The sequence below is a fragment of the Aegilops tauschii genome, chromosome 4, assembly GCF_002575655.3.
Source record: "Aegilops tauschii subsp. strangulata cultivar AL8/78 chromosome 4, Aet v6.0, whole genome shotgun sequence".
In the NCBI taxonomy this organism is placed as follows: Eukaryota; Viridiplantae; Streptophyta; class Magnoliopsida; order Poales; family Poaceae; genus Aegilops; species Aegilops tauschii.
Window position 1 is genome coordinate 491,042,076 of NC_053038.3, and position 17,016 is coordinate 491,059,091.

Here is a 17,016-nt window from a genome sequence, read left to right on the forward strand (position 1 = left end):
CCCTTTGCTGCCCACCGACGAGCAGACCACGCCCTGTCTGCCTTCCTCTCCCACCAAGCATGTAGCAACTCGGCCTCATGATGGTCCTGGATCCATGGCGATCAGCCGCCCATCCCCCGCTGCCTCCGGCGCCACGTTTGGTCGACTGCCACTAGAGGCAACGCACGCCACGCATGAGCAGCAAACAAAGCGACAATGGCACGCAATATTCACGGGAAATGTAGGTACGATGATATCTTTACAGGATTAACGGAAGAGAGAACTGATTCAGGCTCGGCTCAGGTGCCAGCCACAGCCACATGCACGCTCCTTCTCATCACGGCACTGAAAACCACGCACGCGACGCATGTTTTCATCGGATCGGACGGCAACAATTCCCGAGGGTGCGTGCATGGGGAAGTTTACGGACTGTAGTTAACTTGTCAGTGCGCGGTACGTACGTGCCGTGCAGCTAGCTGCTCGCCCGGGCGCCATGGCCTGCAGGGGAGACAGCAGGACGCTTCTGCTTCAGCTTCTTCGTGGGGTCGCCGGCGAAGAGCTCCTCCCAGACGTCCGCGAAGGCGCGGAGGATGAGGTGGTGGTGGCGCGCCGCGTTGAGCGACAGGAACCGCTGCAGCAGCTCCCGCAGCTCCGCGCCGCCCGTGATCCCGTTCTCCACCACCATCTCCGCCATGGACCGCCGGAACTCGCCCAGCGGGTCCTCCGTCTCCGTCACCACCGCCACGCTCTCCTCCTCCAGCCGACCGCGCCCACCTTGCCGGTGCCGCGGCGGCCTCGCGCTGCAACGGCACGCCTGCGCGACGCCGTCCTCCTCCCGGGCCCGGACGCCCAGCGCGCGGACGCCGCGCTCCAGCTCGCGGAGCTGGCCCAGGAGCGCGTCCACGCTCGGCGCGCCCTCGGCGTCGTGGTAGGCCGGCGCCTTGGGCTTCGCTGCGGGCGCTGGTTCCGCCGTTGGTCCGGCGCTCGACGACGACGACGACTTGGCCAGTGCCATCGTGGAGAGATTGTCTGCGACGACGGCCACAGACCTGGAGCCGCCGCAGCCAAAGATGAACCCACCCGCGCCCGCCTTCTTCCTCTTCTTCGGCTTCGCAGTCTCCACGCCGCCGCCGCGAGGTGTCGTCGCTTTCATGCCTTGATTCTCGAGCACAATCAGTGTGACTGCCCGGGCTACTTGGCTAGCGAGGAAGAGCTAAGGGAAGAAAAGGAACTAGAGCTCGGGCTTAATAAGAGCCGGGTGGGCGAGTGAAACCGAGCGCGCCAGGAAGATGCAGCACTGGTGTCACACAATTCTTTTGTTGCGGGCACGTTGCGCTCTAGTGGCGTGTGCAGACTGCAGAGAGAGAGACACGCATATCGATCCAAGTAACTGGATTCAATCGTCTAAAAACTAGTAGTATCAGGGCACCAGCTGTTCGGCGGTCAATGTCACTGTCTGGTAAACCGACTGATTGCTACCAGCAGTAGTAATTATCACGAACCCGACGAACTGAAAAACAAAAGAACAGTGTTTCCATCAGCGCACGGCGTGGTTGCTGAAACGACAGTGAGACGCATGCAGGCTAGCGTATGTGTTCCGGACGATCGAGTCTCCAAAAACTAAAATTCAGCGGGCACTGGCGTTTTCTTGCGGTGATGTCCACCTCCATGAGATGAGAGGTACGTACCGTAGCCGTAGGTGTGCATCCGCAAGACAACTACAGGTCCACGCAAGCAAGGCCCGGAAACGGAGCTAGGCTAGCGAGCTACGACCGGGAAACCAACGGCAAAGCTAGCGTCCTCATCCACGACGCTTGCGTCCCGCGCTACCTGCAGCGGGCGGAACAGAGAAACGGACGAGGGAAGCGCCAACGAACGAGGTGGCGGGAGATTTGGATCATGGTGGGATGGGCCTGATTATGGGTAACCTATTTGATTTGGATCAGAGGGGAGGGGTCCTACTGTCGCTACAAACTAATACAGTGCTAGTAGTACTATATATGAGTTGAGATGCCTTGGAAGAAACGCGCTGCGTGCTGGAACCGGACGCCACTTTGTTTGCTTGCTGAGTTGCTGTCCTATTCATTTCATCTCATCCGCATGTGTCGATATCCGTTGATGCACTCCGGCGAAGTGGCGTCTCTCTCTCGTTGCTTCACTTCATCATACCTCATTTGCTCGACACAAGAACGGTAGGTTACCGAACTTGCCATCGCACTACTCCTGGGGTCTAATCTAGATTAATTAAACGTGTACAAAGCATGTGCTTAGTTCTACTAGTTAATTAAGCATCGGTTGGTTAGGTTTCACTCGGCCGTGATGAGCTGAGCTGCCCACATACAGATACATGAGACAGAAGGTGTGACAGATAAAAGGAAAAATCTTTTGCGAGAGAAAAGAAAAGGAGGGAGATCGATCGAGAACATGGTTGCTCCATTCGAGTGTGCTTCCGCCGGCCTGCATCTTTTGCGAGCCTGGCTTTTGACCTGGGTACAGAGATTGTATTCGATGAAACATTGACCGTGCCCTGCATAACAATCTGTCAGGGAAAAAAGTTGATAGGGGAACAATACTAGTGGGCTAGTGCCGGTCGGTGCAATGCAGCGCAGTGGAGTGGAACTGAAAGTCTCAATGCTACCTCTGCATATGCTTGTGTCTGCGTAGTTCCTGCAGTAGGTGCTGCTCAGAGTATGTTAAAAGGAACAAGTCATGCTTTTTGTTTTCACTTTAGCTACATGTCAGCTGACTGACTTTTACATTTTGGGTATTTTTTAACCGTTGATTGCTGCTCCAAGATGCGTGCTAGTTGTTTTTTTTCTGTTGTGTGTGCTGTCCTGTATTGGGCTGCTAATTTTTTTAAAATAATACTTTTTTTATTAAATTTCAGAAATATTACGCCTTAATTATATTTTCTAAAAATAATACCCAGTCGGCCTATTGCTGGCTGATTGGATCCAGTCGGCCTACTGCTGGCCGATTGGACCCTAGTCGACCCACTTTAGGCCGATTGGATCTAGTCAGCCCACTGCTGGCCGATTGGCCCCACTCGGCCCACTGCTGGCCGATTGGCGCCTAGTCTGCTTCCTCTAGGCCGACAGGTGCATGCACCCATTTATTTGTTGAATAGGTATTTGAAAAATGTTGAAGACGTATTTAAAAAACGTTGATCATGCATATAAAAATGTTAATCAAGCATTTGAAAAAAATGTTGAACAAGTATTTGAAAAATGTTGAAAAAATATTTGAAACTGTTGAATAGGTATTTGAAAAAAGTTAAAGAAGTATTTTAAAAAATGTTGATCATGTATGTTAATCAAGCATTTGCAAAAAATGTTGAACAAGTATTTAAAAAATATTGGTCATGTATATAGAAATATTGAACAAGTATTTGTAAAAATGTTGAACAAGTATTTGAAAAAATGTTAAACAAGTATTTAAAAAATGTTTAACATGTGTATAATATACATGACAAATACTTGTTCAACATTTTTATATACATGATCAATATTTTTTCAAATACTTGTTTAACATTTTTTCAAATACTTGTTTAACATTTTTTGCAAATGCTTGATTAACATTTTTTTATACATGATCAACATTTTTTTAAATACTTCTTCAACATTTTTCAAATACTCAACAGATAAATGAGTGCATGCACCTGTCGGCCTAGAGGAAGCAGCTAAATTTTTTTAAATAATACATTTTTTATTAAATTGCACAAATATTACGCTGAAAATTTATTTTTCAAAAATAATACACCGTCGGCCCGCAGCGGGCCGACTGGGCCTAGTCAGCCCGCAGCGAGCCGAGTGGGCGCAGTCGGCCAGTAGCCGGCCGACAGCTGGCCCGCCTGACACGTGTCGGCCTCGGATTGGGCTGGCCACGTCGCGAGGGGGAGGGAGGGAGCTGTCGGCGCGGGCGCGCCCCTGTCAGCCTACCGCGGGCTGATCGGCCTGCTGCTGGCCGACAGGGTGCGACCCCACCTCGCGCGCGGCTGGCCCGGCTCCCTGCGGCCTTATCCTCCCTTTCCTCCACGCTCCACGCCCAAGCTTCTGTTCTTCTTCTGTTCTTACTTTCTCCTCTCTCTATACAAAAATGCCACCAATTTCGAGCCAACTCATTCATCATGGTGTCACTACCGGTGAGTTTGTCCCATGGAACTATCCTATTGTCCATCCTGAAATCGGTAGCTAGCCTCAGAAGAGTCGTGCTCATCCCAGGGTGAAAACTACGATCGAAAGGATAATGGGACATCTCAACTACACTACACTGGAATGCTTATCCACCTCCGTCTGAAGGGGGTTTTATAGGTAGAGAGGAGAAAATGGCGGGAAAGAACGACTGCGGTATGGCGGGAAAGGGTTGGCGGGAAATGGGTGGCGGGAAATGGGTGACGGGAAAGAGTTGGCGCGAACATATGGCGGGAAAATATTGCGGGAAAAGGGTTGCGCGGAATACGTCATAGTTTTAAAAAAAATCCGGGGATCGTTCGGGAAAAAAATGATGGCATGCACCAGTCGGCCCACAGCAGACCAATTAGTCCCTGTCGGCCCACTGCAGGCCAATTAGGCCGACTGGACCTAAAGTGGTGGCCGACAGGCCAATCGGCCAGCAGCAAGCCGATAGGATCTCAGTCGGCCTGCTGTGGGCCGACTAGGTCCAGTCGGCCACCAGCGGGCCGACGGTGTATTATTTTTGGAAATTATTGTTTGGGCGTAATATTTGTGCAATTTAATAAAAAATGTATTATTTAAGAAAAATTAGCGAGGAAGCAGACTGGGCGCCAATCGGCCAGCAGTGGGCCGACTGGATCCAATCGGCCGGTAGTGGACCGACTGGGTTTCAATCGGCCGGCAGTGGACCGACTGGGTTCCAATCGGCCAGCAGTAGGCCGACTGGATCCAATCAGCCAGCAGTAGGCCCACTGGGTATTATTTTTGAAAAATATAATTATGCCGTAATATTTCTGTAATTTAATAAAAAATTGTATTATTTAAAAAAAATAGCTATTGGGCTGGAAGTTTTTTGATTGAACCCTATTTGGGTCAGACGATATCTTATTGGGCTGAAACCCGTTTTCTTATTAGGTCGTTTGTGTGCGTATTTGCTTCTGTTTTTTTGTCGGTTTTTATAGGTATATTTTGGATGTTGGGTGAATACAAAGTATATACACGTAAGTAATTTATAATATGTGTATAAATTGTAATTCTGTGAAAAATGCACTATTATGTGGTTTTTTCTTACATACTATTAAAATAGTACGGTTTCATTATAATTGTATTTTCTGTGAAAATTCCACTACCATATGCATATTCTTGCATATTATTGAAAGCACAATTGTTTGTATATATTGTGTGTAAATTTTGTTATTGTTTGATTATCTTATAATTTCTTTCCTCTTAAAGGGTAATATCAATGCAACTAACTCATTCTTACTTAAAAAACTTCATTATTTTGACTTTGTTGTAGTAATTATTTCATTTTTTTTGAAGGGAAATACCAAAACCACTAATTCTTTTTTTTCTTACAAAACTTCATTATTTTGTTTGTGATTTAGTGTTTGTTTCATTTTCTTTATTTTTTTAATGGCAATACCAATGTCACTAATTCATTCCTTCTTAAGAAACTTTCTTTTTTTGTGAGAATTCTACTATTATATACTTAAATTGTGCGCAAATTTCTACGTAAAATTGTGCGCAAATTGTGTAATTTCTACGTAAATTGTGCGCAAATTTCTCTTTTTTTAATTTTTGTTTTCTGTGTCTATGCATTTTTCTTTTTTCTTCTTTTCTTTCCTTTATTGGTTATTTTTATTTTTTGTGGGTTTCTGGCTGAGTGTAATTATATACATATAAATACTATATAATATGTGCCAAAATTTCATGATTATATGATTATTTTTGCATATTACGATAAAGCAATTTCGATGCATAGTTGTGCGCAATTTTTTAATTTTCTTTCTTCTTAAAGGAAATGCATTATTTCAGTTACACTATGTGTAAATTATAGTAGAATGCGAAAAATGCACTATAATATGCTTATTCTTTGCATATTTAAAAAAAAATGCAATGTCAGTGCAAATTATGTGCAAGTTTCGAAAGTTTTTTTTCTTTTTTTTCCTTTATTGGTCATTTTTTGTTTTTGTGGGTTTTGGCTGAGTGTAATTATATGCATACAAATAATATATAATATGTGCCCCAAATTAATGATTATATGATTATTTTTGCATATTACGATAAAGTGCAATTTCGATGCATAGTTGTGCGCAATTTTTTAAATTTTCTTTCTTCTTAAAGGAAATGCATTATTTCAGTTACACTATGTGTAAATTATAGTAGAATGCGAAAAATGCATTATTATATGTTATTCTTTGCATATTTCAAAAAATGCAATATCATTGCAAATTGTGTGCAAGTCTTGAAAGTTTTTATTTTTTATTTTTACTTTCCTTTATTGGTTATTTTTTGTTGGTTTTTTGCTGAGTGTAATTATATACATACAAATAATATATAATGTGTGCCCAAATTTCATGATTATATGATTAGTTTTGCATATTATGATAAATTGCAATTTGAGTGCAAAGTTTCGCGCAATTTTTTTTATTTTCTTTTTTCGTAAAGAAATAGATTATTTTAGTTACGCTTTGTGTAAATTATAATAGAATGCGAAAATTGCACTATTATATGCTTATCTTTGCATATTTCAAAAAGTGCAATCTCAGTGGAAATTGTGTGCAAGTTTTGAAAGTTTTTTATTTTTCATTTTCTTTCTTCTTAAAGTGTTTTGTACTTTCCTAGAAAATTTCGTTATTTTGATATTGTTTTGTTTTTTCGAAAAGATTATACCAATGCCACGAATTCGTTCTTCTATAGAAAACTTCATTATTTTATTATGTGCTTATTTCTTACTCCCTCCTTTCCAAAATAGATGACTCGACTTTGTATAAAGTTAGTACCAAGTCGAGTCATCTATTATGTGCTTATTTCTTACTCCCTCCGTTTCAATTTGAGTACATACTATTAAAATAGTGCAGTTTCATTATAATTGTATTTTCTGTGAAAATTCCACTACCATATGCATATTCTTTCATACTATTGAAATCGCAATTTTCATTATATATTGTGTGTAAATTTTGTTATTATTTGATTATTTTATAATTTATTTCTTCTTAAAGGGTAATATCAGTGCAACTAATTCATTCTTACTTGGAAAACTTCATTATTTTGATTTTGATTTAGTTTTTATTTTATTTTCTTTCTTCCTAAAGGGTATTACTAAGGCCTCTAACTCATTGTTTCTTAGAAAAACTTTATTATTTTATTTTTCATTTAGTTTTAGTTTTATTTTATTTCTTATTTAATTGTAACACAAGTGCCACTAATTCATTCTTTCTTAGGAAATTTCCTTTATTGCAAATAGTTCACTATTATATACTTATTCTTGCATATTAGAAAAAAACATAATTTATGTGTAAATTGTGTGCAATTTCTGTCATTATTTTTTTTCTTCTAAAGTGTAATAGCAATGTCATTAATTCTTTTTTTAGAAAACTTCATTGTTTTAATTTTCTTTTGCTTTCTATTAAATTTACTTTCTTCTTTAAGGGTAATGTGTATGGCATTCATTCATTCCATCTTAGAAAACATTTTTGTATGAAGATTCCACTATTGTATGCTTACTTTTTATATTATAAAAAATGCAATTTCAATGTGAATTGTGTGTCATTATTCCATCTGCATTTTTCTTCATCTTTAAGGTTAATACAAAGTCCACTAATACATTGTTTCTTAGAAAAATATTACTATTTTGATTTTGTGATTTCGCTCTGGTAGTTACTTCTTTTTCTTTCTTCTGAAAGGGTAATACCAAAACCACTAATCCATTTCTTTCTTACAAAACTTCATTATTTTGTTTTTGATTTAGTCTTTGTTTCATTTTATTTATTCTTTACTGGTATTTTATGAAAGGATAATGCCGATTTCACTAATCGATTACTGTTTAGAAAACACTTTTTTGCAGAAATCTCACTATATTATGGTCAGTTTTGTATAGTAATAATACATTTTCCATATATGTGTATGTATAAAAATAAATATGTGTGAGAGTGCTATTCATCGGTGAGATTGCACATGTATAAAAATAAATATACATGTGTGAGATTGCACATATAACCACTACCCATTGCATGCAAATATGTGTGAGAGTGCTATTCATTGATCATCTTTTTTTTAGTCCATTCATTGGTCATTTACAAAGGCTTGGCCAATGCTATACTGCCGTACCGGACTGGAGCAGCCCATGGTCCAGCTGTGGGCTTGTGCAAACGATGCGTGGCGTTGCCTGGCATTGTGCAGACACTGCATAATTGATTGAAACAGAGTTTGGGTCAATCGACTGACCCAATACTCATTTTTAGTCGATTGAGCAGTAGCCAGTCCCTTTTGTTTTTGAGGGTCGGAACAAAGTGCTACTTAGACTGTATTTTCGGGCCTGGGCCCAAGAGGTATCTCTGCCAGGGCTATCTCTCACCCATTGCGAGATAAGAATTCGGGCTCGCCTCTGGCACAGCGCTACTGGGCCGGCCCCATACTATGGCTACCGTTCAAGTTCTTTTCTCTGTGGTTTTCTTTATCAGGTTTTCACTGTTTTTGTCAGTTTATATGGTTTTTTTTACCTTCTCCTTCTCAATATCTTTTTCCATTGGTTCGAAGTTACCACGGTATTTGTACATAAGTTATCATGTCAACGTTGTGTAAATTATCATACTATCGGGGTATGTTTCAATAAAATCCCATGTCAGAAGTTATCACTGTGTTCATAAGATATAAGGTTTGTGGTGCATAAATTTCCATTCTATTTACACAGAATTCACCAGGGTAAAAAAAACCTAGTTCTGGTAATGCATGTGCAAGCTTTTCATGGCTCAGGCACACAAGTAGCACGTTTCCGCCGGGGATGTGCAAAGCACTTGAACGGCATATAGAATATAATCGGTATTTTATGCACCAATGAGAAGCGACAAAAATGGCCAAATAGTGATAGTTTCTTTGAACTTAACCAACTAGGGAATTGCCCTAGTAACACAAGCTTCGACAGGCCCCCGCGTCGCTCCCTCCCCGGGGCGACACGGGCGGCGACCCCCACCCCTCCCGCAGCCTCCTCTCCCCCTCGGCGTCGCCGGTGGCCTCCGGCAAGCAAAGCCTGCGCGGAGCCGGCGGCGGCGGGGTGCTCTCTGGCTGCTGCTCGCTCGGGAGGAGGGGAGCTCGCGTGCGGGTCGCGGATGTCCGGCGCTCGGCCTCATGGCGGCGTCCCTGCTGGCGGCGGAGGCGGTCTCCGGCGTGTGGCGCAGCGTCTGGTCGCGGCGGTGGGCGCGCCGTCGCGGTGCGCGCGGTCGCGGTCGTCGGTCTCATGCAGTCCCGATCCGATCTGGGATCCTGCTGGCGGCGGTTGGTGCGGACGGTGTGGGGCGCCGGGGCGGCGGCCTCGGTCCGAGCTCCTGATATGGCCGGGGCGTGGACGGCGTGCGCTCGCGCGGCGGCGGCTCGGATCCGGCTATGCGCGTGGGGCGCGGTGGCTGCAGGCGCGTCGGGCACGGTGACCGGCTGTGCGTGGCGGGTGTGCTTCTCTGGAGTGCGAGGTGTGCTGCGGAGGGGGATCCTGCTCGTCTGCTCTGCTGCTTCGCCTGTGCAGCTCCAATTTGGATCTGGTGCGAGGTGCATCGATCTGGGTGCTGCGCTTCGCGATGCGGCGTTGGTTGCTGCGGTGGTGGTGGCCACGGTGGTGCTGCGGTGGTGGACGGCGGCTTTGGCCAGGGGGTGGTGCGTGTCCGGTCACGGTGGATCGTGGGATCCCGTGTCCTGAATGAGGTCGGCCTCAGCAGGTGGTGGCTGGTGGGCGGCGGTCGGTGGTGGTAGGTGGTCGGCGCATCTCCGGGAGAAATCTTTGCTCCGGCCTTCTTCGGAGTCGGCGGCGCCCGCGGGTGCCGTGATCTTTTTTCGAAGCATCGTCGTGGAGGGGTGCTCCTCCTCCCCACGGCTTTGGCTCCGGAGGGAAACCTCAGATCCGCTGGGTCGGGCGATGAAGGCGTCTTCGCGTCTTTCTCCTCCTTGGGTCATCGTCTCGGAGTCGGCTACGACTGGGAGACTGGTGGATTGCGGCATCTTCGTCGTGGATGGCGGCATCTTCGTCGCGTGGTTTGCTGAGGCGGGGCGCTGGTTTCTGTTTGGCAATGATGATGTCGTCGAGAGGAGCTCGGGTCGCGGCGTGGACTTCGTTAGTCGGTTCTTCCCGGCGTGTCCGAGGTGCTCTTCTGTGGGCACGGTCGGTCCAAGTCCTGCATATTTTCCTGGTGAAGCTCGTCGTCAAAGTCAGAGCTGTCGGTTGCTTGCGCGTGTGGCCATCCGATGGCATGTGCCATCGTGGCTTCTATACAGCTGTTTGCAGGTTGGCTTCGAGGTTGGAGCTCTATGGTGAAGTCGGAGTCGCTCGTTCGAGGCAACCGGTGATGACGATGACGCTTGCGACTCCTCGATGAATGCCTTTCTTCTTTGCAGCTTTGTGTCCCATGTCGATGGCCAGGTTGGCCGGTGGTGCCCATGTCATGTGGGTTGAGTCATACCGGTTTTAGCCTGGTTTTCCGCCAATTAACCAGGCAATCCTTTTTTCTTAATCAATGAAAATGGCAATTGCCTCGTTTAAAAAAAACAACTAGGAAATTGTTTCTAAGTGGATGGAGGTCTTAAGGTTGTAGTATTGAGTTCACCACTCTCTAACATGAATTCTTGGCTCACACCGCATATGGAAACTTCATGACGCGAAGGAAAGAAATATGGACTACGCCCCGACCGCCATTACAAAAATCGCCATCTAATTAAAGACTGTACGAAGGAAAGAAATCAGGTCGACGCCCAACTGCCCACGTGTGATCGCAATTAAAAGGGCCAATCCCATGAAAATCCCAATCCAGTTAAAGTGCTAAATGTCCATATGATTAATCATATAGATTGCAGCTGCGCGATCGCAATCCGACGACTTCCGGGTCATTCTGATCTGAAACAAAAATCAGGTAAGCCAAAATACACACTAACTATTTTTCAAATATATATCCGTAATGGACTTTTATATATTTTAGGTCTATGAACAAAATCTAACAACATGTTTTCGAAGAAAAATGAAATAGTAGACCGAAAAAAGAAAAAGAAAACTAGCTCGAGGAAAAAACAACAGACAGTGAACTACGCTGTGGGGACTCCGACTTACACAGTCGAAGCCATCGATTGTGCGTGCACAGTGATCCTAAGGATCAATGCTCACTGTACACAACAGACTGGATATCAAGAGTTTACATCCATTACATAATGTCTTACACAAATAGGACCATTATGGTCAAGTCTTACATAGATAAAGCCTCGAGGGCTAAGCATCAAATAAAACATCGCAGCGGAATATTCGTCGATAACTTGGACCCATGCCATCTGCCTTAAACCTACAGGCATTCTGACTGGGAAAACATCCTAGTTCGCATGTTCGTCGCCAAAGAACTCTTCTTCGTATACCTGCTCTTCCAGGCCTGGCCAAGTAAATAGACAGGGACAAGCCAATGAGTATGTTTGAATGTACTCGCAAGCAACCCAAGAGTGATAACAGAATCATACACTAGTAGAAAAAGGCTCATTTGTCCCGGTTCATAAGGCCCATTTGTCCCGGTTCCGGAACCGGGGTCGGTACTAAAGCCCAATACCTTTAGTCCCGGTTCGCCTACGAACCGGGACAGATGTGCCTCCACGTGGCCGCTGCGGCGAGTCCAGGCAGGAGGGCCTTTGGTCCCGGTTGGTAGCACCAACCGGAACCAAAAGGCATCCACGCGTCAGCAGCTGGGAGGAGCTGAGGTTTTTTTTTTAAAGGGGTGGTGTCGGTTCTATATCCGGCGTATCTCGTAGTAGGGGCCCTAAGCTAAGCGTCTTGGAGGGATGGTAACATGGACACAGGGTTTTACCCAGCTTCAGGCTCTCTCGAAGAGATAATACCCTACATGCTGCTTTTGATTGTATTCATATGGGGTGTAGTACATGGTACATGTATCTACCACGAGATTGTAGTAATGAATATGAGATTGTCTATTGACTAGCCTGGCCTCGGTTTATATATGCACCGTAGGCCTAGGGTTTAGAGGAGTCCTTGTCTTGGGCGCCAAGTCTTGTAGAATCCTCCTTGTATGCGGCATGGGCTGTCCGAACTGGCCTAATAGTGAACCGCCATGGGGGTCCTCGGCCCGATCCAGCTGGTCGGGAGACGACGTGGTGAGTACCCCCTAGTCCAGGACACCGTCAGTAGCCCCCTGAACCGGTCTTCAAGTTGGGGACGCTCCTCGATTCTTCCGAACTGTTCTTCATCTTCGGTCGTCGGTCTTGAAAACTGGTTCAACAAATCTTCTCATCTTCGATCTTGAGGATCGCCGAAATGCATCCGAAGAGTTTACACGTCAGGTATCCGAGCTCCAGCGCCGGACTGTATCCGAGCTCCAACGCCGGACTATGTCCAAGCTCCAACGCCGGACTATGTCCAAGGTGTCATAGATCACCTTGGTTCAAAAAAGTGTTAGCCGAGCTTAATTCCGGAAATGCCCTTTAAGGAGCCAGCCACTTGCATCCGAGCTATATGCCGAACTGCTTCCGAGGTGGCTCAGCACCTCGGTCATGGGCTGATTGTTTGCGGATTTTATTTTCGATGCGTATAAATTTATTTGCTGACGAGATGTATTGCCAGTAGCCCTCAAGGTGTCTATCGACCTAAAATCCGAGATGCACCTGAAGGAAAACATAAAACTGCTGATCCTGGTAGCCCCTGAGACCCAGGTCGTGAAATCGGCCTGAGGATCAACTCCTAGCTCGGCAGCATACATAGGAATAGAAACGCAGTGTAATATATTAGAGGCAATAGTGATCGGTGGACGGGCCCCTGAGAGAGGGTCGTGAGAAGTCGCCGTGATATATCAGCTTGATGCCGGATAAGTCCCATATGGTACTTATTATCGTCCGAAGACGCGCTTGTCCATAGTTCGGTTATGCCGAACACTGAGCACTTTGAATTTTCTGCATTGAATAGGCAATGCAGTAGCCCCCGAGACACTGGTCGGGTGGCAACACCAGATTAGGGGATCGATGTGCCCCTTTAATATTTGTAAATAATGAGCGCAAAGCCCAGTAGCCCCCGAGCCTTAATGTGGGCACGGGTGGACGAATTAAGAATCGATATCCGTTTGACAGAAAATTTTGTTGTGTTTAACACAAACTTCTCGGGAAGAGAATAAAGATCTCTTAAAAGAGTTTAGAGATGGTCGAAATCCGAGCTCGCCAAGGTAGGCCCCAAGTGGTTTAAAAGATGGATTGTAGTAAATGGATTTTATTCGCAATTTTCATGTGTAATGATTCTATGTATCCAAGTACTTTTCATCATTAATGCTCAAATCCGCATTGTACAAAACTTTGTTGACCGACCATCGGCTTCAACCTCCTCGGCCAGTAGCTGGGGAGTATTTGTCCTACTTTATAAAGCCGTTATAAGGGCAAAGTTTTACGGCAAACAAGGAAATCCGGTCATACGGTTTTATAAACAAAGGTACACGGAGAGATATGTTATATTACGTTTTAACGTAAGAAACATCTTCCAAAGAAAATAATCCCGCTATCGGTTCCTTTCTTTGGGTCGTCATGCTTATCATGATCATGAAAACTCACCTCCAATCAATGTGGGAGGAAAATATTGAGGATTTAGTTCGGCGAAAGATCCCGAACTCTATGGTATTAATGAACCAACAAAATTTTACTTCCGTTGTTGACGACCAATGTGATCCTTTAAGATTGCTAGCTTTCGGCTTCACCCAGTCTGAGGTACTAACTCGGATGACCCGGTAGTAACAATCACAGAGGTGCTCCCTTTACCGCCTAGCCGAACAATCGGGAACGTAGGGGTAAGCACAGGAGCCAGGCAACCCAGCTTGGCCAAAATCGTAAGTCAAATTGATGCATATGTATGGCTTCATAACGATGATTATGGAAGGCAGCCTTTGTATATTAAATACAAACGCCGATGATGTGTTTATTTTGACTCCGTTGCGACTGTTTATCAGTTGAAAGTGGCCCATAGTCGGCTTCCGCCTCATTGTAGATGCTACGCAGGGTGTTTTCGCAATAACAAAACAACCCTTAGCCGACGTCTCGGTGCCCGAAGGCGGTTGTGTTAGCGGAAACGAGGCAATCAGATATGCGGGCTTTATAACTTTCACTTAGTCATAGGAGCTTTAACCGGTTAGTGTTCGACGACAGCCGAGGTCAAGCCGTAAACACTTCGGCCAATGTTATGAATGGCCCGTCATTTAACATAGTCATCGGATCGCTGACCAGTTTACGCTTATTGTGACAGTTAGTTTTCGGCTTTCTCCACTGAGGTGCTTAACCATGCGAGCTGGAAGCACAATCGCAGTGGTTCTCCCTTTGCACACCTAGCCGAACAAAGCGGAACATAGGAGGAGCCGGGCAACCCAACTATTGACCGAAGACACAATTCGAAACCGATGCATATATAGCAATATCCGAGAATGTTTTCGCCGAATCTCTAAAGGTGTCCGGCGTTGCACTGTGAGACTTATGCTGGAAACACACAAATAGTTTAAAAGTGCCATAGGCTTGGAAAACCAAAAAACTTCAGTAAAAACTGGACGTCCGAACTAGATCAAGTGTTTGGTGCCAATCCGAAAATTGGTCTTAGAGAAAAAAAATGTGCTTCTATCGTGCTTTAACATGACACATCCTATCTCAAGACTTAAAGCGGGTCAACCCACGGCTTCAACCTCCTATCCCGAAGGCGGAGTACTTCTCGTTAGGCCAGTTTAGCAAACTAAACTCTAGCGGCTTTGAGAGAGAAATTAGGCTCCCCGGCTATTGACCACACACTTGCGTCGAAAAAATGAGTGATAGAAAAAGACTTTTCAACGACTAAGAAGGAAACACTTATTATAAAACGGCTCATGTAAATTTTAAGAGCCCCCGAGTGACTTGGGTAAAAGAATTTTATGTATAACGATTGTATGTACCGAAGTACTTATATCATATCAGTGTTCACCCGAACTTTAAACGCGTCTTAACCGACCGTCGGCTTCTCCCTCTTCGGTCAAGGACCGAAAAGTGTTATGTACTCCACCCGTCGAGAATATGGACGGTGTTTCCGATAACCAGGCAATCAGGCCATAAGGCTGTAACAGACAAAGCGCGCTCAGGGAACTTATGCTATATTACTGACGAAGTGTAAGAAGCATCTTCGAAGAAAATAGTACCTCCACTGATACCTTTCTTCGGTTGCTTATTGTTACTATGAGACTTGTGCAATAGATTTTTTGTACTCATGAGTTCCGTTGTGTGCCGACCATAATTGAAAACATTAAGAGAGCTAGCTTTTGGCTTCACCCAGTCTGAGGTCCGAGCTCGGATGACCCGGACGTGACAATCGCAGAGGTGCTCCCTTTACTCCCTAGCCGAACAATCGGGAACGTAGGGGTAAACACAGGAACAAGGCAACCCAGCTTGCGGAACACTTAAGTCAACATGGTGCATATTGTGGCGTAATACACGAACTGAAGGAAATATGCCCTAGAGGCAATAATAAAGTTATTATTTATTTCCTTATATCATGATAAATGTTTATTATTCATGCTAGAATTGTATTAACCGGAAACATGATACATGTGTGAATACATAGACAAACAGAGTGTCACTAGTATGCCTCTACTTGACTAGCTCATTGATCAAAGATGGTTATGTTTCCTAGCCATTGACATGAGTTGTCATTTGATTAACAGGATCACATCATTAGGAGAATGATGTGATTGACTTGACCCATTCCGTTAGCTTAGCACTCGATCGTTTAGTATGTTGCTATTGCTTTCTTCATGACTTATACATGTTCCTATGACTATGAGATTATGCAACTCCCGTTTACCGGAGGAACACTTTGTGTGCTACCAAACGTCACAACGTAACTGGGTGATTATAAAGGTGCTCTACAGGTGTCTCCGAAGGTACTTGTTGGGTTGGCGTATCTCGAGATTAGGATTTGTCACTCCGATTGTCGGAGAGGTATCTCTGGGCCCTCTCGGTAATGCACATCACTTAAGCCTTGCAAGCATTGCAACTAATGAGTTTGTTGCGAGATGATGTATTACGGAACGAGTAAAGAGACTTGCCGGTAACGAGATTGAACTAGGTATTAAGATACCGACGATCGAATCTCGGGCAAGTAACATACCGATGACAAAGGGAACAACGTATGTTGTTATGCGGTTTGACCGATAAAGATCTTCGTAGAATATGTGGGAGCCAATATGGGCATCCAGGTCCCGCTATTGGTTATTGACCGGAGACGTGTCTCGGTCATGTCTACATAGTTCTCGAACCCGTAGGGTCCGCACGCTTAACGTTACGATGACAGTTTTATTATGAGTTTATGAGTTTTGATGTACCGAAGGAGTTCGGAGTCCCGGATGAGATCGGGGACATGACTAGGAGTCTCGAAATGGTCGAGACGTAAAGATCGATATATTGGACGACTATATTCGGACATCGGAAAGGTTCCGAGTGATTCGGGTATTTTTTGGAGTACCGGAGAGTTACGGGAATTCGTATTGGGCCTTAATGGGCCATACGGGAAAGGAGAGAAAGGCCCCAAAGGGTGGCCGCACCCCTCCCCATGACTAGTCCGAATTGGACTAGGGAAGGGGGGCGCCCCCTTCCTTCCTTTTCCTTCTCCCTTCCCTTCTCCTACTCCAACAAGGAAAGGAGGAGTCCTACTCCCGGTGGGAGTAGGACTCCCCCCTTGGCGCGCCCTCCTCCTAGGCCGGCCGCCTCCCCCCTTGCTCCTTTATATACGGGGGTAGGGGGCACCCCATAGACACAACAATTGATCTATTGATCTCTTAGCCGTGTGCGGTGCCCCCCTCCACCATATTACACCTCGATAATATCGTAGCGGTGCTTAGGCGAAGCC

The 17,016-nt window shown here is 45.3% G+C and overlaps 1 protein-coding gene across 1 annotated transcript; it reads right to left on the reverse strand.

Annotated features, from left to right (window-relative positions):
- Window positions 1-208: 208 nt before the first annotated feature.
- Window positions 209-1,320, reverse strand: LOC109772190 (uncharacterized). The gene has a single exon (XM_020330875.3). It carries the CDS (start codon window positions 1,130-1,132, stop codon window positions 452-454), a length of 681 nt encoding a protein of 226 aa, XP_020186464.1. The 5' UTR covers window positions 1,133-1,320; the 3' UTR covers window positions 209-451.
- Window positions 1,321-17,016: the final 15,696 nt, after the last annotated feature.

Coding starts and splice junctions, on each gene's coding strand:
- LOC109772190 (XM_020330875.3), bottom strand. CDS start 1,132: ATGAAAGCGACGACACCTCGCGGCGGCGGCGTGGAGACTGCGAAGCCG.